Source organism: Branchiostoma floridae, unplaced genomic scaffold, assembly GCF_000003815.2.
Source record: "Branchiostoma floridae strain S238N-H82 unplaced genomic scaffold, Bfl_VNyyK Sc7u5tJ_1564, whole genome shotgun sequence".
NCBI lineage: Eukaryota > Metazoa > Chordata > Leptocardii > Amphioxiformes > Branchiostomatidae > Branchiostoma > Branchiostoma floridae.
In genome coordinates, this window is record NW_023365762.1 from 108,898 (window position 1) to 132,042 (window position 23,145).

Consider the following 23,145-nt stretch of genomic DNA (forward strand, 5'->3'; position numbering starts at 1 on the left):
GACCAATCGTAAAGACTTGGTCAGAACTCAAGGTTTCGCAGACGAATCCTATCTTGTCTATGGCTTCTGTTTTCCTGTCCTTCAATTTCGATGAAGTACATTCCTAACACCTTTCTTGCACAAATTCGCAGACAAAAATTTAATCCCATCGTACAGATTAGTGGGCTCATAGCTGCAATAATGTTTGTGTTGACTGAACAATTTATTGCACTGAGGGAATCTTGTTACATATCATTTGATTGGCCATAGCTCACCAATCGCAAAGACTTTGTCATACATCAAGGTTAAAATCTGCATTCTAAATCTGATGACGTTTACTACAAAGGAAATGCCTGTTCTTGCCAGACAGTTAATATCCCAATACCTTTATTGCACATATTCACAGACAAAAATTTCATCCAATGTTGTCTGGGACTTTAATTTGACTGTCCTCCAATTTCGATGCAGTCAAATTTCTGTACGTGAATTTTCCAATATTGTTACATATCATTCGATTGGCCATAGCTGACCAATCGAAAAGGCTTCCTAAGAATTTGTATTCTAAATCTGATCGATGATGTTCAGTATTGAGGCAATGCCTGTTCATTCCAGACAGTTACCATTCCAACATCATTCTTTCACACATTCACAGACAAAAAATCTCATCCCATCTTGTCTGTGACTTTAATTTGGCTGTCGTCCAATTTCGACGACGTACATACATTCCCAAAATATTTCTTGCACACATTCGCAGACAAAGATTTCATCCAATCTTGTCTGTGACTTTAATTTTACTGTACCCCAATTTCGATGAACTACATACACCCCAACACCTTTCTTGCACAGATTCGTAGACAGAAATTTTATCCAATCTTGTCTGTGACTTTACCCTTCAGCTGGGAGAACTTGTAGGTCCATAACACTGTCTGTACAGGGGAAAATAGACATAAACCAGCAGTCAACAATTTCAACATCATTAAGAATGTTAACATATTTCTTGCTATTCGGACCAATTTCGATGAAATACATTTCCAACACCTTTCTTGCACAAATTCGTCAGATATTGCATCAAATCGTAATTCATCAAAGCGTACACAGTCATAACAGTATCGCTCATAACTGCAATAATGTTCGTTTTGACTAAACAATTTATTTCACTGAGGGAATTTCGTTACATATCATTTGATTGGCCATAGCTGAGCATAGCTTCCGAATTCCCAACATCTTGCACAAATTCGCAGACAAAAAATTTCATCCAATCTTGTCTTTGACCCAAAATATCCGGAAACACAAACGTTAACACACACACACACACACACACACACACACACACACACACACACACAAACACAAACACAGACCTTTTATCTTTGGACTCTCCTGTCGACTTGACAGATGAGCAGGCAGACAGGCATTTGCCCAGCCCCTACCCACATACCAAATAACATCGTAGTCCATCAAGAGGTTCTCAAGTTATGATGTCCACAAATATCCGGAAACACAAACACACACACACACATGTACACACACACACAGACACACATACACACACAGACACACACACAGACACACTCAAAACTATACCTCCATTTTTCATGGAGATATTCAAAACGTGAGGAGAAAATACAATACACACGACTGTTTGTTTTTTTATTATCCTTTCATTTATTCCGAAGGTGACTCCTTGTCATGACAATTCAGCATAAATTAACGCCGTATTGCACAGAGCTGGAACGGATGCGGCTTCAACGTCAGACGAAATATGCCGTCGGTGTTTGGAGCAGGAGCGCCCTCTGGCGTTATGAAGGTGAAGGACTGCAGCAGGGTGGAGAAGAACAGGAAAAGCTCCATCCTGGCCAGCTGCTCACCGGGACACACACGGCGGCCTGAAAATAAAACATGCCTAGTTTGAAGATCCGACATAAATGAAAAAGAACAGAAAGCATGTGATAATCAGTGTGGTGAAATACGTGTTAGGCTTAGGTCACATTTCCAAACCGGGGCCCGACCGGGGCAGCTTTCGGGAGCAAAAAGAATGATATAAAAGACATCAAAATACACAAAATGCCAAAATGAGATTCATGGGCATAATACGTGTATATTTCTAGGCTTAATACGGGCGTGTTGGTTGCACGGATGGACATGACTCTCTTCCTCCATCCTTCTAATTTTTCGTTTCTTAAAACATCCCGGCCGGGCCACGGTTTGAAAATGTGACCTAAGCCTAACTAGGGGTGGGTACCGGTACAGAAAATGCAGGTCCATGTACGGTCCAGGTACAGAGGTACAGAGTCCTGACCTGAGCCTGGACCTAATTATCTGTGGATGAGCGATACTGAAAACAATGGTCCATTTCGCTACAAAGGACTCTGTTTGGTGGAGTATACGACGTCCATTGGCGTTTAAAATCATATCTCCATGTAAACAACACTCATTACTTCTGATTTATACCAAGTCTGACTGTAGAAAGTCTGTAAGACTGTAAAAATTGCTTACAACTCTCCTCTTTTTCGCTCTTGTTCTTTTCTTTGACCTGTAAGTCCCAAAACACGTGAACGCCTGCCGGTATAATCTGTTCATTTTCGAATCGGTCCAACATTCTGTCCACTGATTTTTTCAGGTCCGGTTTTTCTGTACCGGTCCGACAAGAAAAACCCGGTTTTGTACAGGTACCCATCCCTACGTGTAACTGTAACATATTCGAGCATGGTAATTACCTCCTGCAAAAGGCATGAATGACTGAGGCTTGTTGACAACGTTCCCTTCCGCGTCCAGAAACCTTTCGGGGTCAAACCGGTCCGGGTCAGGCCAGTAGACGGGGTCCATGTGGAGGGAATGCAGGTTCACCAGCACCTGGGCCAACCAAGGATAAAATGATGCCACGAACACAATTTCTCGAAAAGAAGAAGACTTCATTGGTAAGGATGGATAAATTTTAAACAGATCTTAACTTCAACTAGACTGCAGGTTACTTCAAAGTGTGTGCCTACCTGTAAATAAATAGATAATTTCTGCAACGGTACAGAAAAAGGTCGTGTAATGTTATAATTAGTGATGCGTACCTAAACTCAGGTTCAGGTATGTGTGTTAGAAAATTGTGTTTTTTTAGCGGACAGGGGGGGGGGGGGTGTCGTACATGTAAAATTGCATGTTAGCATGAATTTGACACGCTATGTGAAAAATACATGCAAATCATATACAATCAGTAGTAAACACAAAATGGTCTGTAATAAACACACAATTTTTCTGTCTTTTTCCAGTGCAAATTTCACTGTCTATGGAAGTTTTTAAATGGTTTAGAACAAAAAAAAAAGAGAATAGAAGTGAGAGATAGACAAGTCCAGTTCTAGTTCCAGGTTTAAGGTACGCATCACTAGTTATAATAACGAGTCATACCTGAGTTCCCTTGGGAATGTCGTATCCCTGCACTTTGACGTCCTCCGCGGTGGCGTGAGCTGCGATAGGAACAAGTGTGCGGATCCGCATGACCTCCAGCAGGCAGGTATTCACGTAGGATAGCTGGGAACGGTGGGACAGGGCGGGCAGACTCTCACCAACAACGGCATCAAGCTCCTGCTGCACCTGTGTGGACAATCATCACCGATTACAATTGAAGAAGAGTGCGGATCCTCATGGTCTCCAGCAGACAGGCATTCACATAGGTTAGCTGAGAACGGTGGGACAGGGCGGGCAGACTCGCACCAACAACGGCATCAAGCTCCTCTTGTACCTATTATATATAGGAAGAAACTGCATAATAGATAATAATACTTACCATGTGCAGGCAAGTAAAAACTAAGAAGATCTTGCCATTTTTACTTAGGAGCCAACGTTTCGATGACCATCTGTCATCTTCGTCAGGGCTATACTGACTGGTTTACAGTGCAGTGGAGCTAGGTGTTAATTAAGGATCAGCGATCACCCATTGGAAATTGAAGCTGGCAGATATAACCGAACTCCTCCTGATGATATACTATTGTTTATTTTGCGACAAGAGTCTCATGTATGTAGAAAACGATTACAATTTGTCCTAGAGTGTTCACTGTACAAAGATCTGCGAAATGTACGAGGGGCGTGCAATTAGTAATGGTCCTGACCCATTTCCCATAGCAGGAGATTAATGAAACTTGGCACAGTTATTAGTCTTTCTCTTCATAGGAATCACCCAGAGTTATGCATTTCTCCCATCGTTTGATGCAGCTCTGGACACCGATTTTGTAGGACACCCCAGGTTGGTCCTCCAACTGATGCCTCATCAATGGCACAAGAGGGACGACCAGGTCTGGGAGCTGTTTCCACAGACTTCCAGCCACGTTTGAATTCAGGATGCCAGCGTATTACAAGGTCATATGATGGGGCATCATCACCATAAGTTTCATTTATTTCATCAAAAGTCTTCTTTGGTGTGCGTCCTTTCAAATACAAAAACCGGATCACTGCGCGACACTCAACTGGTTCCATTTCACACCTGGTCCATTTCGCACCTGACTAAGTTCAAACACCAGTAAATCAGAAACCACAATTAGTTCAGAGCTGTCTTTTGCAACATAACCCATAGAGATATGAATTATTACACATACAAAATTTCATTTAGATCAGACAACTGGAAGTGGGTCAGGACCATTACTTATTGCACGCCCCTCGTATTCGGAACGAAGGAAGATCTGTTCAAATACCTTATGTCATCATCTAACTATGATATACTGGAAAAACTCTGAAACTTCGTCTACACATACTTTAAGAAGAGAGAAAAACCATGTAAACTATAGTATATGTATAGCTTTCCGTTTAAATAATAATACTCCCTTTGTACCAAACTGACTTTATTTAGCCCCAATGAGGCATGAATATGCAATAAACTGTATAATTCTGTACATATGATATATATACAGGAAAAAAATAAATAGAATAAAACAAAAGAAGATGAAATACAACTGTTGAGCAACAATACTGAACTACTGCGGTCCAAATGTAAAGTCACATGCATAGATATTGTTAAGCAACAATGATGACACTATTTTCAGTTCTTAAGAATGCTGTCCCATATGTATACCTTATTTTGGACATCGGGGTTCAGGGTCATGAAGAGCAGACTCCAGAGCAGTGTGTTGGTTGTTGTCTCAGTTCCTGCGAAGAAAAGTTCCGTGGTCACGTGCAGGACATTCTCCTCCGTCAGACCGTCCACCTTCTCCTGTTGTTCAACCTCCAATAGGCAGAAGTCGATGAAGTCTCGCGGGTTTTCGCGATCCAGGTGTTCCCGATGGCGCGAGATCTCCTCTCTCAGTACATTTCGGACTTTGGAGTTCTCTTCCAAAGCATTGACGAAGGCTCTGTTCACTGGAGCATATGCGTGGGAATAATAGTAAAGTTTGATTGCAAATTCTTGCCCGTGGGCTAATTGCAGGTAACAGAGATCCAAACAGTGTAAAAACAATCTCACAAGTGTCTACTCTAGTCTAAAACTAGTAAAAACTAACTCTAGATCCTGGTTTATTGGATTCGACTCCTTTTTCGAAGACAGCTGTGAAAGACGAAGGATCCCTCCTTTTCTATCATGTGTGGGTTTTGTGATGTTACAAGGAGAATTGTTTTCTTTTTGTCAGTGAATGTGAAGAAGTTTGGGTGGAATTCGGTCGCCTCTTCGATCTTGCATGGCATAAGACAGTATCACATTAAAGTTGAGGAAGGAGTTTAGCCGGCAGAGGAGTAAATTGGCAAATTTACACCCCTGTCGGCTAAACTCCTTCCCCAACTTTAATGTGACACTGTCTTATGCCATACAAGATCTGCTTGGAGATTGCTGAATGGTGGCGCTGTGGCAAGGACGCTGTCCAAAACGTAACTCAATTCCTTAAGAGTTATTGAAACTTCAGCCACGTAAAGGTTTTTTATTATTACCTCATCTTCCTGCGACCAACAGCTCTATCCACGTTAGCTGTGCAAAATATTGTTCAAAGGACGAATTCGACCTACCGACAGGAACAAACCGTAGCAAGGGGAAAGCGCCGATGATCCGCCCAGTTCCGACTTCGAAAGTTATCGCCGCAATCGCTTTATAGAGCTCCCGGAACGTCTCATCCTCGTAGTCGTAGCGCTTCCCGACCGTCATGGAGCAGATGATGTTTGAAACCGCCACAGAGACGTCATGAGCGATGTCAACGGGCTGTCCGTTGCTTTCTGCAATCTGAACAGAATTCGTTTTTCAGTTAAATGATGGCTCATTCTCCTATGCAGAGACATCCAACGGAGCCTCTTGTCTGTACTCTGCTATCTCAACCGTCACCATCAGTTCCGGTAGTGTGGGCGTCGCCACAAACCAGCTGTCAGCCAATCAGAGAATAGGCCTTTCAGTTTTCAAAAGGGGTCTCGCATATAGGGGTAAGCTCATTAATATTTTATAAGCAAGTTGGTCAGGATCTGATGGTGACGTTTTAGATAGCATGTCTCTGCCTAGCAGAATTTGATGGCTTTGTCCAGATGAAAACGGTCTTCTATTTAAAGGTGTTGGTGAGACGTACGTACTGTGTACGTCTATTGCACATCGTAGCCATTTTTGTTTTCAAAACAAAGGATTTATGAAACAATTCCTAATCATAGAACACAAAAGATCATGTATTGCATGATTTGGTGGTCAACTTTTAAATATTGTAAGACTTATTGACAGATCAATCCTTATAACACCTCCAGTGATTTGACCACAGATCTCAGAATACTACAATGTTTGGTTTGATTTCATACAGATCTCTATTAGTGACTGATATGTCACTATTCTTCCTGGAGTCCGGAAGATTTGTAGAGGATCACCAACTCTAGACGGAAGGATTTGCACCATCGCACACCGCACCATCGCACGTGTGATTGGTTCTTTAACGTGCGTGGGGTGAGGCCCTCCCCAAACACTGGACCTCCATTTAACGTCCTATCCGAGGGACTTTCCCATGAGCACATGATCGGTGACACGGCAGGATTCGAACTCGAGACCTCTCGGACCGAGCCAAACACGCCATGTTCATCCGCTGTTTTCATCTTACCTTGTTTCGGAGACAACTCGCTTCCTCTCGGATGTTGTCCTCAATGCTGCCACGTCCGACCTTCATGCCCAGATTCTTCAGGACGGTGGTGGCAAACCTCTTCCTCTGTCTGTACCCGGGACCCCAAGGGGCACCAAGTATGCCTACAGAAACAAAAACATATCTTTAACATGTAATCATTAAAACATACACATGTCAAAGCACTGAGAGGACACCACGTGACTCTCGTGACAAGCGATCTTGTGGATACGTGACGTCAGCAATTGGTCAAACGTGACAGGAAGTTTATAACGCCCACCGGCCCTGTTCAGTGATGGCTGGTAGCCATATACATCAGGGCACTCTACAGTTGTAGACATGTACAGTAGTACGACTTTTGTCGAGAAAAGCCAATAGTACTTAGTGAATAGAAGTTTACCTTTTCCGAAACCAACAAGCACATCAAGCAAGTATCCTGGTATCGTAGAGGCGAACAGCTCGGACCTGTCCACGAGCGCGTCCTTGACGGCAGTGTAGCCGTTCAGAAACACCTCATCTTCCATCCCCATTCTTAGGGTGAAGACGTCCCCGTACTGTCGCCTCCACGCCGCCAAGGCCCGGAGGTGCCCGAAAACAGGCACACGTCCTGCCGGGTAAGGAGGCAGGTTCCGGGAACGCCTGAAGACGGCACATACCAGGAGGAAAGTCGCACAAAGGACAAGGAACGTCTGCAGAGTCAGCCCAGAGATTTGCAAAATCTCCTGGACGGACCCAGCTATCCACTGGACTGTCGTACCAGCCATTTTCTCACGAATGCAGTGGGTACCCCAGTAAGATGAGAATTAGGCGACCTATGATCTCCACTGTTTGCATAATGTTTACCCACGAAGTGGTCAGGTGAATTCGCAGGTACAAAGGCCACAGCAAGTAAATTTTATGGATGACATCCTCTACAGACTGCAAAAAATAGTGAGATAGGGCGAAAAAAAACAAGACGGGTAAAAAAACAAGATGGATAAATTTTCAAAATAGACCCATAAACATATTGTAACAAGAATTTCGAAGCGATAAAACATAACAGCACAGCTACAAGTCATTCATTCCTGTATTCAAGACGTGCACTGTTATTGTAAATGTGACACGAGTGTGGTAGATTGGTATTACTTACCAAAATAGCAACTACACTCTTGGCTTCCACCTCACAACTATCCAACTTCTACGGTCCTGGTTACCTCGCTAATGTTACTCGCCGTTGACCATCTCCAAAGAAGAAAAAAATTCTTTATTTTCTGAAACCATGCAAAACATAATGATCGCGCTGATGTCATATGTACAATTTACTTACTGTGGCCTAAGTAAACAACTTGGGCATATTTTCATTTCAGACATTCCATTAACTACAAAGGGGTGAACGTGGGTCTTTTTTTAGCCAGTTCTGTTAAAAGCTTCTTTCAGTTATAGGTTTTGTACGAAATGTACCAATATCCTGGATTCCAATAAAGCATGATATGAGCGAATAAAATTATGAGTGCTTTAGCACCAAATAAGGTGATTTTTGCTGTTGTGTGGTCACACTACAGTTGCTGTACCTGTTATCTCGGTGGCCAATATATCAATACTGACCAACAGGTGACCCCAGCTTATGTTGGAAGAGTAACCCGGGGATTTGATATGTTCACCCAGAGGCTATCGTTTTAGGGTCTTCATGAACACTGAAACTGATCATGAACTAGCAGGAATCAAGCAGAACCAACCGGAATGAAGAATTTGCAAAATCCGCGCCACATTCGGATGGGAATTCCAAAATAATGGACCTTTTATCCCCTTCACACGGGAAGGAATGAGCCGAAATGCCGTCAGAATACCTATTCTTTGTCTATTCCTGGGTATTTGTAGTACATGCTAGACATTCTCACTGCGTTTCAGATGTTCTTGGGGCTACATTCTGACAGGATTTGAATTGGCTTGCTGTTTCGGTTCTCCGTCGAACTGCGGTTATGTGAATATATTGGAGTGGCCATATAGAGGTTTTTTCTGAATTCCAGAGTACCACATTCTCAACCACCTTTCCACATCGACGTATATAGTAGTGTGCATATCTGTTTCCTTTGTAACACTCATAAGTTCTTGTATTACCGGTAGATATTTTTCAATACATTTTTTCCACCTTATAAGTGATACTAGGATACCACATGTGCAATTCTTTTTACAAATATAAAAAAAAATTTCTTGGCTGTTGTTCAATGTTATGTTGCTTTAATCATTGTTACAGCATTTAAGGTCTGCATTTTGAAAATTTATCTAAGGACTATTGGATATAACAGGTTCTATGTTGAATAAGCTTATTATATACTAGTTGGTGCAAATGTATGAAAAATAGAGAAACAAAGCAAAGCACTTTTATCAGAAATTCTATTATGCATTTATGTAAAAGAATTTTAACATCACTATATTGCAATGCTCTCAGAACATGTCCATCAAATAATGCAACTGCAACAGTATTGATATACTTCTCCTATAAGATACTTCTCCTATAAGTGCCTAAGTGTATTTAGATCTCAGATCTCATCACAGATAATGGTATATATAATATATTCTTCATCAACTTGCATTTTTCTATTAATATCTACCTTTCTAAAGGTGAAGAGATTTTTGATGAATTTGAAGGTTTCGACAATTTTGTTTATGATGTATTTCAAGAAGCTATGTGAAACAATTTGATGGCCCTCAAAAGGATAATGCAATAATTTCTCTACATTTCGTTTCCTTATTAATTAAAAATCCACAATATACCAGCCTTAGAACAAATTACTTTTCAAGCATCTTGTGCATAAAATTTTTTCAGCCAATTAATGCAATAATTGCAAAATATCTCTTGTTAGCAGGTAAAATTGAAATTACTATAATACGAGAGGCGTTCAATAAGTAATGCCCCTGACCCACTTCCAGTTGTCTGATCTGAATGAAATTTTGCATGTGTAATGATTTATATCTCTATAGGTTATGTTGCAAAACACAGCTCTGAACTAATTGTGGTTTCTGATGTACAGGTGTTTAAACTGAGTCAGGTGTGAAATTGAGACAGTGTGAAATGGAGCCAGTTGAGTGTCGCACAGTGATCCGGTTTTTGTATTTGAAAGCACGCACACAAAAGGAGACTTTTGATGAAATGAAAGAAACTTATGGTGATGATGCCCAATCATATGACCTTGTAAAATGCTGGCATTGTGAATTCAAACATAGAAGTCTGTGGAAACAGCTGCCAGACCTGGTCGTCCCTTTTCTGCCATTGATGAGGCATCTGTTTGAGGACCAACCTGGGGGTGTTCTACAAAAACGGTGTCCAGAGCTGCATCAAACGATGGGAGAAATACATAACTCTGGGTGGTTCCTATGTAGAAACAGACTAATAACTGTGCCAAGTTTCATTAATCTCCTGCTATGGGAAATGGGTCAGGGGCATTACTTATTGAACACCCCTCGTATCTTGTCTAAACCCAGCTTGATACATGTCCAGACATGTTTTGTTTATGTCTCAGGGGCCTTAACCTTTAACATAATACCCACAATGCATCATTCTGCACATCCACGCAAGTATGAACTGGCTTATTGCACCACACACTTACCATGGAATTCAGCAATGAAAACTATATATATATATATTTATTTATTTCACAAACTTTTAATATGTGTCAATTATATATATATATATTATTCTTAAGTGCTAGAGAAATTTGATAACTCATAACTCTTCAAGTTAAGGAAGAGCTGACTCAGAGGTAGGGATCATAGTAGGCATAGGTGTCATGTCTGAATTCCAGGGTACCACATTCTCATATATATATATAAAATATATACAACATTGGCAAGAGTTCACCCAATTAGGCATTTCCGAGTCAACTCAGAGTCTTACTCAGTCCAAGACGAGTTGGTAAATGCATCACATTGTGTAAACCCTAAGCCATTGTGTATCATCTTCATCGGTCCACATGGTGCTACTCATAGATGTTAGTCTTCTCCACCAGTCGGGTCTTGCGGCCATAGTTCAGTTCTGCACCCCCGGACAGAAGCATGTCAGTGCCTGAAATACAATTTTGCTTCCTGTTTAGATGTATATAGCCCCCATGTCCCTTACTGGCTAACTTCAACATACAGAAAGCAAAAAACAGATTGAAATTAACATTGAAAAATGTGACTGTTACTGTCACAGTGACAGTTTTGCAGGATTATGCATGGTTGCCTGACTAAATCCTGAAGAATGTTAAATGTTCACTGCAGAACCCAATCTTTATGTATGAACATCCAATGGATGGAATCGTGAGGATGGAATCAGCAGATACAAAGTCTGTTGGCAGTGGGCGTTTGGACAAGACACCCCATCCCCACCCGTCCACACTTGGGAGTAACCCAAAAAGAATGATCAATGAATCCTCTCTTGACAGTGCTGTTATCAACAGTCTCAGGTTTTTACTTTCAAATCCTCTCAAAAATGAAGTGGGTAGCACACTTGGCCATTTCAGTGGGTAGTCTCCTTCACAGACTTCGAGCTGGCTTTTATTTAATGAGAGGAGTGGCTGGTTCGTGATTTTCAACACTGAAACGGGAAAGGGACTTTGCTGTGGAAGGGACTTTGAGAATCGCGAACCAGCCAGGTTAAAGCCAGCCTCACTTGAAGTCTGCAAAGGAGACTATAGGCATGGTTTACATTACATAATATTACATATTAGATATAAGTCTGAGGATATGTCGTGTACATGTACAATGTACATACCTGTTGAGAAGGTTGCCTCTGCCGCCAGGAACAAACAGACTTTTCCAGCCTCCTCTATGGTCCCCATCCTGCCCAGCAGCTGAGGACAATGAGAACAAGATTTTTAAAAGAACCCAAAAACATCAAAACATAATCGAAATGTAGAAGAGAGGCCTAGTGTCTTTCAAGTGCAGACTATGCATGACATTACACTGACTATAACATTCAAACATATAATACACTTGTTTGCTACCTCTCAGATTTTATAGTGTTATGGTTTAAAGTAAGAAGACAGAAGCTGGTCAAAAAAATTGCTGCTACCAACTAAACCAAAAATCAGAAAGTTAATTTTTTAAGTCTGAGTTCAACTCCTAAAAAACTTGTCACAGTCTAGTGTGGGAGACACCAAGTTAAGTTTCCAAACTCAAAAGCATGTTTGGGTCCTAATGTTATCAAAACTTTTTTATTAACGTTGTGACATTACAAATATGATAAAAGTATGATAAACTAATGTAAATCAAAATGAAATATCACTAGGCACATGCAAGTACCTGAGCTTCCTCGCCACCTTTAACCATTGCCTCTGTGTTCCCTGAGGCCTTGGACAGACCATCCCACATGGGGGTCCAGATGTTACCTGGAGAAACACTAATCAAAACAACAGAATTTGTTCTGCAAATAAGCTTGTGTCAGGTTGAAAGCACTTAGAGGTGTACAGAGACATGTCAATAAAGGTAAAACATACAGGAAATTGGATGAAATACTGTAAATGCATTTAAGTTCGTTGGGATTTGATTTCGCGGTAGCGGGAAAAAGGACTTTTCGCGGTGGATTTAAGTTCGCAGTAACACCATAGACTGCAGTCTAATACCATAATAGAAAAATGTTCGCGGTGGTTTTGAGTTTGCAGTGAAGTGGTCACCACGAAAACCGCGAACATTAATCCACCGCGAACATTTCTGCATCTACAGTAACATGGCAAGATGTTTAAGACAGCATCCGCTTTCTTTTGTCAGTGGCTTAAAAGAGTCTGATGTCCAACAGGTACTAAATAAATACTTTTACCTTGCTTTTGTACAGTATAAATGAAGCAAAAAAGTATCATAATACAAAAATTATATAGAGCTAGCACAGATAGTAACCCCCCAAGTATGCACAAGATTGCTTATTACAGTATAATACTGGGGGTCTATTTAGATGCATTCTATGAGGGTGATGGATTTGATCTGGCAGTATTATGTATAACTTGAAAAAGCTATCACCAATTAATTATTCAATCTGTCTGATCTAAGAAGAAGGTACTCACGTATTCACACGAACCCCATATTTAGCCTCATCTACAGCCAAGGCTCTGGTAAGAGATGTGATACCTCCCTGCAAAAGGAATAACAAGATTTCCTGGATCAAGATGCTAAGATGCTAACCAACTGTGCTTTCCTCTCATCTTTAAATCTCCTATTTTGTCTTTTTCAATGGCTGTCTGTAATCTGTCAACGATCTCCAATTGTAAGTCAACAACTTTTTCTTAAATCTTAATTCCATTTACCATTAACGGGCCATCTTTTTTTTTTCAATTGCCAAACAAAATTGAGTCAAGTAATACATGTAAATGCATTTAAATTCGCGGGGATTTAATTTTGTGGTAGCAGGAAAAAGGACTTTTTGCAGTGGTTTTAAGTTCGCGGTAGCACCATGCACTGTAGTCTCTTAATGCCATGGAAAAATGTTCGTGGTGGTTTTAAGTTCGCGGTGAAGCGGACACCGTGAAAACCGTGAACATTAAACCACAGCGAAAGTGTCTGCGTAAGGCAGTCTCATTGTTACCCTGAGGAAGGTGACAGATGGTCACAGAAACAGCTTTATATAGACATTTGGTTATAATCACAAAAAACTTAATAATCCATGATTTCAATACCTTAGTTGTTACATAGGCACAGGCATGAGTTTGTCCTATGATTCCCACCAGACTGGACATGTTGATGATGTTACCCTGGGTCTTCCTGAGATGTGGGAGGGCAAACTGAAAAACAACAAAGCAAAGTAGGTTTCAGTGTTATAAGATATTCCCATTTGAAATGTTTAGAAAAAGATAAAATATACAAAATAATTTAACTTAATAGACAGTTAAGACTAAGATGTACCTTGGAAGCGATGAAGTAGCTGACCAAGTTCAAGTTGAGAAGTGATCTGAACTCGTCCACAGATGTGTCATCTATGGTCTGTTCAGGGGGGTCTAAATCAAGACAGATATGGGCAAATGTCAGAATTGCATCTGGCATGATTCTACAATGTACCCAATAAACATACAGATCCCAAATGACAGAAATTTCAAATTCAATACGCTAGATATGTGTTACGGTAGCATCACATTGTGATCCTAAATTCAGATTAATCTGAAGTAATCTGAATTCACAATAAAAAGTTCTGACTGTCTTTGAAGAGAATATCTTCACAGTCTCTGGCTGGGATCTCTACTAGCTGAGTGTTGATGATTCTTCCATATTATCATCTCTAACCTGACAGAAACTTTTTTCAATAGCCTCATAATGAACTTGAAGAAAATTACAACTTAACAATAAATTCCCAACTTACGCATGCCTGCATTGTTGATCAGACAGTCAATTCTCCCATACTTCTCTACTGTCTTGTCAATCACATTCTGAAAATGCATAAAAAATAAAACAAATTGTGATGTGAGAGCACTGAAAATATTCACCCCCACCCCACCCCAAATAAGGTAAATCCACAAGCTCATTCTTGGAAGTGTTTTCCATTGAACATATTTCTATCAATGAAATTAGGATTGTAGAGTGACCTTTATTTGCCCATACAATATCAGAATTATTAAATAGAAAAATTTCAAACTTCTAATTTAAAGATTTTCAGATTCCTCTTTTGCAGTATACATAGTATACACTGTAAATACAGAAACTTTCGCGGTGGTTTAATGTTCGCGGTTTTCGAGGTGGCCGCTTCACTGCCAACTTAAAACCACCGCGAACATTTTTCCATGGCACTAAGAGAAAGCAGTGCATGGTGCTCACCGCAAACTTAAAACCACTGCGAAAACTCCTATTTCCCGCTACCGCGAAATTAAATCCCCGCAAACTTAAATGCATTTACAGTAGCTGCAAGAGGGCTTAGAGTTGTTGAGGGTCCTGGGAATGAGAGCCCCTTATCTGTCCTAATAACCCTGAGAACAAGCATTCTCCCATGCAGAGAGCAGTCCAACGGCACCAGGAAACCGCCACTTATCTGTACTCTGCTATCTCAACCGTCATCATCAGTTCCTGACCGCCCTGCTTATAAATATTAATGAGTGTACCCTTATATAGGCGAGATCCCATTTGTAAACTGGAAGCCCTATTCTCTGATTGGCTGACAGCTGGTTTGTGGCGACACCAACAAGAACGTTTGTTTATGGTGACGGTTGAGATAGCAGAGTACAGACAAGAGACAGTTTGCTGGCGCTGTTGGATGTCTCTGTGTAGGAGAATGGGAACAAGCTGCCCATCTTACCCTGATATCCTCTTCCTTAGTGACATCACAGGGGATGAAGAGAGCCTCCCCTGGTCCTGATGTGTTCATCTCTGATTCAAGCTTCTTCCCTGCTTCCTCTAGTACAATTACAACAACAGCAGAATGTTTCTTTACTAACACCATACTGCAGTATGCTAAACACCGCATATAAACTAAACATAGAAGCCGGAAGATATTCTAAAATTCCCCGTGACCAGAGGTTTTGTCCATTCTGCCCAAATGAGATCGAAGACGAACGTCACTTTGTTATGGATTGTTCTCGATATAATGATAAACGTACAGAGCTGTTCACATTACTTTCCGCTTGCTCTAAAGACTTTGCTACTCTCTGTTCGATAGATAAATTTAACTACATTCTGGGAGGCGATAATCCTCACTGTGTACAAGTAGGTAAATATATCCACGATTGTTTATACCGTAGAACCAATAGTGTAAATGACGTGCTATACCCTTTATGTTAATGTATCCATACCTATAGATATCCATATATGTGTGTTTAGTTGTACTGTAAGTAGTGTTACACATGTAGACCTTACTTTTGTCGTGTCAATAAAGATTGTATATATGAATGCATTAGCACAAGTGACCACAAAAATGGGTCCAATAATATGAAACTTGTACATATGACAATGACCATGTGTGATGTTCTGGATATACAAGGCATTTCATATGCAATTACGATTATAAAAATATGCAAACCTTTTTATTTATAAACTCATTTCAAGATAGAAGAAATTTCTGGCTGCCTTATTGAATCCTCTTGGTGTTCAGCTTGCAGCATGGGAAGTTTTTTTTACAACTAGAACTAGAACCTTTTCTTTTTAGCTCAACAGACAACAGGACAATAGGATAATGAATTCTTTTTGTTCATATTTGATCACACATTGATCCACAAGCTAGTGTGCTTGTCGCATATTACAGCATGGTGGCCCGTTACACTAAAATGCACTAATTAGAGTCCTATTGTTCTCCCAAGGGTATCACATAGAATATGATATCATTTATAAATGTCCTTGTTACGTAATACAGTGGATAGACACATTTGTACATTGTTATACCAAGGACATTTGAAGGACATCTATAGATTGCATATAGAAGTCCTTTGGTGTAACATTATATAGCGCGACAATATAATGACCTTGGCCGCACTTACCTACTCTCCAAGCAGAGGTTAGGCTCCGGCTGTTTTTTTTTACGTTTTTTTTTAGTCGTTTTTATCCCGCTTTCTATTTTTTTTTATATCTTGCTGTGTCGTTTGGCCGGCGTACGTCAAGAAAAATGACAAAATAGAATGCCCGATAAAAACGACTAAAAAAACGTTAAAAAACAGCCGGAGCCTAACCTCTGCTTGGAGAGTAGCACTTACCCCCTCTTGAGCAAAATACAACCTTCGATCCGCCATGTTTCACTGCAATGGAATGGAAAGCGACAGAAAAATGCCAACCATTAGATTAGTTTCAGAATACAAATGTACAAAGATAAATAATGGCAAATCATGAAATAAGTTTATAATGTAGAACACTATTCACTTCTCTTAGTCCTTGAGACTGTACATGCAATTACTAGTAGCCTTCGGGCATGATTTTGCAAATACTGTAAATGCAGAAACTTTCGCGGTGGTTAACGATTGCAGTTTTTCGGTGGGAAAAATTAACCGAAAATATAACCTTCTCGGCGAAGGTAATTATACATGTACACATTGACATTGAACAAGAACAGGTATATCAATGATATACTGAATAAAGAACTATGCATTCATACATTGACTTTACATCGTCTATTCATTATGTCCGAGCTCCTCCCATTTATTAGTTGATTATTGCAGACACAAAAAGCGTTTTCAAAAGCGTTTAAAGTCCGTCTTGGAGACTTTGGCCAAAATAATCACCGCCACGCCCCCTTTCAGATATTAGATTTCAAACTCACGATAAAAATCGTTTCTTATCGTATTTCTATGAAACAGTTTGTGTCAACTCCAATGTTTGTGTCTATTTGAGTAAAATCTGCTGGGCGTGTATTGATATTGCTTGGGTTTGATAATATAGCGGCAACTTCAGAAGACAGCAAATCTTGTGTCATGTGACATGACAGGAAAGGAAGACAAACAAAACTTTGCTTTCCACCACCGATAAAAAACTTTCTTGTACTTCTTTAGTGTCCTAAGACATACAAACTTTCTCCACAAGCCTTCTTAAACATCAGAACTTACCGAAAGCCCTTACGGCGCCTTCTCCAATGCCTTTGGAGCCACCAGTAACGATGACAACTTTGTCTTTGTATCTGAGTCCTCCTTCCGCCATAGTGCAAAGGTTATAGGAACGTACTATTCTTCACAAAGGGGTGATTATTAACTGACCAGACAATGAATGTAAAATAGAATTGGTAAAATACGCTTTAATCTCCTAAATCTTATTATATGTTATATCATTGTTGTTTAAACTTCATTTATTATGAAAAATTTACGTACAAAGTGTGTTTATTTTATTATCTGTCTCCCCACTTGGCATTGTCGCATATCCTAGACTGACCTTTGAACTTCCTTTGAGTTTCCCGCTCTTTTTTGACCGAGTTCTGTCAGAGGAGGATTCAGAGACGAGTCGTCGGCAATTTTATCCCATACCACGGTAAGGCACGGTCACCAAAATTGCCACAACGTTGTTTAACAAAACTATTGAACCGAATGCTTGGTAATGTGATTTTGGTACAAGATGATCTCCAACGCAACTTGAAAACTGAGTGGTTTTAAATTTCCTGGATCGCGACGCGGCTTCCATCTGTTTCTTGTTATATACTCCAGGAAAAGAAGGAAATGGGGAGGGGTGGGGTGGGTCAATGGAAAGTAGACTGAACAGGGGATTGGGGATAGAAAATATGGATTGGACAGGAGGGTTGGGTCAAAGAAAAATAAATTTGACGGGATTCAAGGTCAAAGAAGAATAGATTTGACAGGGGTTAACCTTAGGTATATAATTAATGACTGCATTGGACAGGAGGGTAGGGACAAACAAACATGGATTGGACAGGGGGTTTGGTCGGATCAAAGAAATCTGGATTGGACAAGTGGGACATTTATTGTATTGTCTAGTCTCATATATTCATCATTGGCCTCCGTCCGTCTAAAGAGACGATGGGTTTTGGTCATGGTCGACATCTTCTTTGGTGGCTGAACAAGCCGATCCTGGAGTGACAGTCTCTGCCGCATCCTGCACATATGAAGATGTTTGTGATGGTAGATGCTGTCTTCTGACGACGCTGGTCTCTGAGTTGGGATCTGGTAGCGTCAGCTTCCTTCACCCCTGCTTTTACAGTTTGTCTCCATGCTGATCGGTCAGTTGCTATTTCTTCCCAAGAGTCTATGTCAATGTTAGTGTTGTGTTTCAAACCGAGCGAATGTGGCGGTGTATCTCAGGTGTGGGCGACCAGTTGGACGTGAACCGCACTCAAGCTGGCCATACAGAAGGTCCTTCGGAATACGCCCTTTCCCCATACGGCGAACATGTCCCAGCCATCTCAGGCGGCGTTCACTGATCATTGCAAATAAAGTCCTGGAGTTGGACCTCTCAAGAACATCAGTGTTTGTGACCTTGTCCTGCCATTTGATTCCCAGAATCCGGCGAAGGCACCGCATGTGAAATGCATTGAGCTTTGCTTCTTGTTTGGTATATGTCGTCCATGTTTCACTGCCATAGAGGAGGGTGCTTAGCACACAGGCCTGGTACACCTTCAGCTTGGTGTTTGTTGTAAGGTTTTTGTTTTCCCAAACTCTTTTGTTGAGTTTGCTCATAACGGAAGCTGCTTTTCCAACCCTTGTGTTTATTTCAGCATCCAGAGACAAGTTTTTGGTGACAGTGGATCCCAGGTACGTGAACCGATCAGTCACAGCAAGCAAGGAGCCGTTGATCGATATTGCCGGAGGGATTGACTCATCTTGGGCCATCACCTCAGTCTTCTTTATGCTAATTGTTAAGGCAAACTCTTTGCAGGCATTTGAGAACCTGTTCATCAGACGCTGGAGTCCATCTGGTGTATGACTCGCAAGAGCTGCATCATCGGCAAATAGCATCTCCCTAAGGAGCACGCGAGTCACCTTTGTTTTGGCGCGTAAGCGGGCCAGGTTGTACAGTTTGCCATCGTGGCGGGTGTGGATGAAGACCCCGTCATCGGAGGACTGAAAGGCATACATCAGGAGCAGTGAGAAGAAGATCCCGAATAGTGTCGGGGCAAGTACACAGCCCTGTTTAACTCCACTGAGAATCGGGAAAGGCTTGGAGGTGCTACCCTCAAAACTGGCAGTGCTTTTCATGTTGCTGTGGAAGGACTTGATTATGCTGAGTAGCTTTGATGGGCAACCTATCTTCTCAAGCAGCCTGAACAGTCCACTGCGGCTTACAAGGTCGAAAGCCTTTGTGAGGTCGACAAAGGCAAGGAACAGGGGTTTCCTCTGCTCCCGACACTTTTCCTGGAGCTGTCTCACCGAGAAAACCATGTCAATAGTGGAGCGCCCCGTTCTGAACCCGCATTGTGCCTCTGGGTACACGCGGTCGGCTAGTACCTGTAGTCTGGCCAGAGCCACACGAGCGAATACCTTCCCCACTATGCTAAGCTCATTGTAGAACTTGTCCTTTGTCTCAGTAGCAGAATTTAGCGTGGGTGCATACACAGACACAAAGTTGACTGGGCCGTTTGTGGAGTTTAGACGAAGGCTCAGTAGCCGTTCGGTACCACCAGAAGGTGCTTCTATCATAGCTAGGAGAGATGTTCTTACTGCAAACCCAACACCATGTTCACGTCTTTCATCTTGGTGTTTCCCCTTCCAAAAGAAGGTGTATTGGCTTTCCTGAAGTGAGCCATCATTTGCAAGTCTAGTTTCTTGAAGCGCTGCAATGTCCACGTTTAGCCGAGCGAGTTCGGCATCTATAACTGCTGTTTTTCGGCTATCATCAATAAGTTGCAAGTCATCTGACAGTCCTGTTAACATTGTCCTTACGTTCCAGCTTCCTATTCGAAGTGTTGGAGACTTTCTTTGCTTCGTTTGGGTGGGTGTGCTAGATGTCGGCCTGCTTTTCAAGCGTGTCAGCGCCCTATGCCCCCTACACCCCAAAGGAGCAGCAGACCGTGACGGATCAGCACCTTATTGGCTGGGGGCTGCCCAGCTTAAGGCGGGCGGTAGCTGAATCAGTGGAGCATGGCGGCTCCTCCCACCGTCGGAGTCAACCCGTGGCGCCCTTTTTTACGCCAATTGAAATAGGACTTATTACCCGTAACTGCTGACTCCCGTGTTGTGTCTTTGCTTGTAACCACAAAGATGGAGTGACCTCTCCATGACGCAAAAACGCCCGGGCAGGGTTATGGAGATCCTGGGTTGCCCAAGCGTCAGGACCCCCCTCTCGGCCTCGCAGGTGTGGTCCAGAGGAAAGCAGTGCAGTACATCTGGCACCAACTTGGCTGCAGGAGCTGCCGGAGAAAGTTGACTAGTAGCCGAATCTAACCCGCCTAACGAGGCTCCACTCCGGGTTTTCTGTCAGGATTTGCTTCCTTAGCCTTCCACTATCCCTAGCACTCACAAGGCAGTGAGACTATTTACCCATAGTTGGGGCCCTTAACAGGTGCTGTCACTCCGGGCCAGAGTGAGCCTGGGAGTAGTGATAGCTAAGGGGTCACTCCACTCTCCCCACAACCATGACAGCCTTGCCATGGCCCTATCACCGGTTGCAGTTTAATGTCATACCCAGGACCAATCTCATATATTAGAGGCATGAGAAATGGGATCAGGTTACCACTGCACGTAGATTAGAATCTGTTCTCTTGTGTCTAGAAATATAACCGATCAATATTTGTTGTTTGCCAGAATCAAGGAATGATGGCAGCACCGAGATCACTGGCATCATTTGACTTCTGCCACAATCCACACGCAGGCTCCCTCTTGCAGGGCTTGCAGGAACTGCGATCTGACAACCAACTGGTTGATGTTACGCTCTGCGTCTCAGGAAAAGAGATTCCGTGCCACCGAAATGTCTTGGCTGCTTGCAGCGAGTACTTTCGTGCAATGTTCTGTAATGGGCATCGTGAGAGCCAAGAGCATAAGGTAACCATTCACGAAGTCAACAGTGATGTAATGCAGCTTCTTGTTGACTATGCATACACGTCAAAAGTCACCATCACCAAGGACAAAGCTGCAGAACTACTGGAAGGGGCCAACTTCTTCCAGATCCAACCTGTGCGTGATGTTTGTGTGAGTTTCCTATTCAGCAACCTGAGTGCTGAAAACTGCCTGCAGATGATGCAGTTAGGCAACATGCTGTCCAGCCAAGATTTGGAGGATAAAGCGAGAGTGTACGCCATGAAGGAGTTTGTAGAAGCTAGTAAAACACCGGCCTTCCTTTCTCTGACGAAGGACCAGCTTGTCGCACTCATCTCATCTGACGAACTAAAAGCGAGAGAAGAAGTCGTCTACACAGCAGTGATGGCGTGGATCAACCATGACACCAGGAAGAGGAAGAAGGAGATGAGAGAGCTGATGGAGCTGGTCAGGTTTCCCTTCATGGACAAGCTGTATTTTTTGGAGAATGTGGAGACCAACGACGCTATACGCAAGTCTTGCCAGGATCTAGTGATGGAAGCTCACAAGTTTCACCTGTACCCAGGAGAGGTCCAGTCACCTCGCACCGTTCCCCGCAGCGCAAGTGGTTGGACAGAGATGGTCTTGCATATCGGAGGCATAATAAAAAAAGGATCTGGGGAAGACAATCCTACAGTTTACAAACACAATGTCTCAACAAGGTATCGTCTTCTGGCCTTTATTAATAAAGACGTTGTACCAGTATTTGCTGTCGCTTCCCTGGGTACAGATGGCGTTATTTTCTCTTCTGGCAAGAATGTCTTGATGTTCCAGCAAGAAGCAAGGTTAATACTGACAGGCTGTTCCAGACTTGACGACATGATGACAGAGCGGCACGATCACAAACTTGCAGTGACACGTGGCAAAGTGTATGCCATTGGTGGCAGAAATGATGATGTTTCTGCCCTAGCATCGGTTGAGGTCTACGACCTGAGAGAAAAGTTTTGGAAAGACGGTGTAGCACTCCCGCAAGCAAGGTACAACCATGCTGTTGCAGTTTTGGATGGCAACATATACGTGATAGGTGGGTATGATGCAGAGAGGAAACTAACCTCTACTGTGTTTCGCTTCAAGCCAGGTGACTCCGAGTGGCACCAACAAAAGGATATGCCTGTTAGAGGAGCATGTATCTCAGCCGCAACTCTCAATGGTAACATTTACGTTGCCGGACTACGTTCCAAAGTGTTGTGTTTCAAACCGAGCGAATGTGGCGGTGTATCTCAGGTGTGGGCGACCAGTTGGACGTGAACCGCACTCAAGCTGGCCATACAGAAGGTCCTTCGGAATACGCCCTTTCCCCATACGGCGAACATGTCCCAGCCATCTCAGGCGGCGTTCACTGATCATTGCAAATAAAGTCCTAGGATACATGAACGGCAGTCTGTTTTCCCATGCTTGTGTCACTGTACTTAACTACAGTCGTTATGAAACCATATCACTGCCATAAACTGGAGTGTGCATATTTTGGTACTGTATGTCAATGAGCAGCTGCCAAATAATGAAGATTCCAACATTTTACCATGAACAGTGAATGATGTTTTGTAGTCCAGCAGGACGTCAATACATGGATAAGTACCAGGCTTTTAGCTAGAATTTTATTATAGGGGGTCCAAATTTATTGGTGAGTCACTAAGCGATATATGTAGTCGCGACTATTTATAGGGGGATCTTGGGACATCCACCTTCCATGGTGCAGAGTTTTCAGGAAGTCTAATTTAAGATGGTGCATTGTAAGGTATCCAGGGGCC

The 23,145-nt window shown here is 42.2% G+C and overlaps 4 protein-coding genes across 5 annotated transcripts; 1 reads left to right on the plus strand and 3 right to left on the minus strand.

The window, feature by feature from the left end:
- Nucleotides 1–1,655: 1,655 nt before the first annotated feature.
- On the minus strand, nucleotides 1,656–3,702 carry LOC118408264 (cytochrome P450 2D6-like). Its single transcript, XM_035808930.1, has 3 exons — nucleotides 3,376–3,702; nucleotides 2,697–2,832; nucleotides 1,656–1,865 (listed from the first exon to the last, which is right to left on the minus strand). Exons 1-3 carry the CDS (start codon nucleotides 3,463–3,465, stop codon nucleotides 1,687–1,689), a joined length of 405 nt encoding a protein of 134 aa, XP_035664823.1. The 5' UTR covers nucleotides 3,466–3,702; the 3' UTR covers nucleotides 1,656–1,686.
- Nucleotides 3,584–7,792, minus strand: LOC118408268 (cytochrome P450 2C20-like). Its single transcript, XM_035808935.1, has 5 exons — nucleotides 7,429–7,792; nucleotides 7,011–7,153; nucleotides 5,953–6,163; nucleotides 5,033–5,316; nucleotides 3,584–3,709 (listed from the first exon to the last, which is right to left on the minus strand). Exons 1-5 carry the CDS (start codon nucleotides 7,790–7,792, stop codon nucleotides 3,584–3,586), a joined length of 1,128 nt encoding a protein of 375 aa, XP_035664828.1.
- Nucleotides 7,793–10,378: 2,586 nt separating this feature from the next.
- LOC118408282 (17-beta-hydroxysteroid dehydrogenase 14-like) lies at nucleotides 10,379–17,593 on the minus strand. Of its 2 annotated transcripts, XM_035808966.1 has the most exons (10): nucleotides 17,489–17,593; nucleotides 16,646–16,687; nucleotides 15,259–15,356; nucleotides 14,332–14,398; nucleotides 13,881–13,972; nucleotides 13,655–13,759; nucleotides 13,046–13,113; nucleotides 12,291–12,387; nucleotides 11,761–11,839; nucleotides 10,379–11,070 (listed from the first exon to the last, which is right to left on the minus strand). In XM_035808966.1, the coding sequence occupies exons 1-10, from the start codon at nucleotides 17,577–17,579 to the stop codon at nucleotides 10,985–10,987; spliced, it is 825 nt and encodes a 274-aa protein (XP_035664859.1). In that variant the 5' UTR covers nucleotides 17,580–17,593; the 3' UTR covers nucleotides 10,379–10,984. The 2 variants fall into 2 exon arrangements, with proteins under 2 accessions (XP_035664859.1, XP_035664860.1); XM_035808967.1 differs by lacking the exon at nucleotides 16,646–16,687 and having other exon boundaries at nucleotides 17,489–17,586.
- A 232-nt stretch (nucleotides 17,594–17,825) lies between these two features.
- LOC118408269 (kelch-like protein 24) lies at nucleotides 17,826–22,645 on the plus strand. Its single transcript, XM_035808936.1, has 2 exons — nucleotides 17,826–17,903; nucleotides 21,128–22,645. The coding sequence occupies exon 2, from the start codon at nucleotides 21,137–21,139 to the stop codon at nucleotides 22,643–22,645; it is 1,509 nt and encodes a 502-aa protein (XP_035664829.1). The 5' UTR covers nucleotides 17,826–17,903; nucleotides 21,128–21,136.
- Nucleotides 22,646–23,145: the final 500 nt, after the last annotated feature.

Coding starts and splice junctions, on each gene's coding strand:
- LOC118408264 (XM_035808930.1), bottom strand. CDS start 3,465: ATGCGGATCCGCACACTTGTTCCTATCGCAGCTCACGCCACCGCGGAG. Junction 2,833..3,375: donor ACATTCCCAAGGGAACTCAG/GTATGACTCGTT, acceptor TGGTTGGCCCAG/GTGCTGGTGAACCTGCATTC. Junction 1,866..2,696: donor ATTCATGCCTTTTGCAGGAG/GTAATTACCATG, acceptor TTTTATTTTCAG/GCCGCCGTGTGTGTCCCGGT.
- LOC118408268 (XM_035808935.1), bottom strand. CDS start 7,792: ATGGCTGGTACGACAGTCCAGTGGATAGCTGGGTCCGTCCAGGAGATT. Junction 5,317..5,952: donor GCTACGGTTTGTTCCTGTCG/GTAGGTCGAATT, acceptor CATATGCTCCAG/TGAACAGAGCCTTCGTCAAT. Junction 3,710..5,032: donor ACCCCGATGTCCAAAATAAG/GTATACATATGG, acceptor TATATATAATAG/GTACAAGAGGAGCTTGATGC.
- LOC118408282 (XM_035808966.1), bottom strand. CDS start 17,579: ATGGCGGAAGGAGGACTCAGATACAAAGACAAAGTTGTCATCGTTACT. Junction 15,357..16,645: donor TGTATTTTGCTCAAGAGGGG/GTAAGTGCTACT, acceptor TAATTGTACTAG/AGGAAGCAGGGAAGAAGCTT. Junction 11,071..11,760: donor AGAGGCAACCTTCTCAACAG/GTATGTACATTG, acceptor ATTGTATTTCAG/GCACTGACATGCTTCTGTCC.
- LOC118408269 (XM_035808936.1), top strand. CDS start 21,137: ATGATGGCAGCACCGAGATCACTGGCATCATTTGACTTCTGCCACAAT.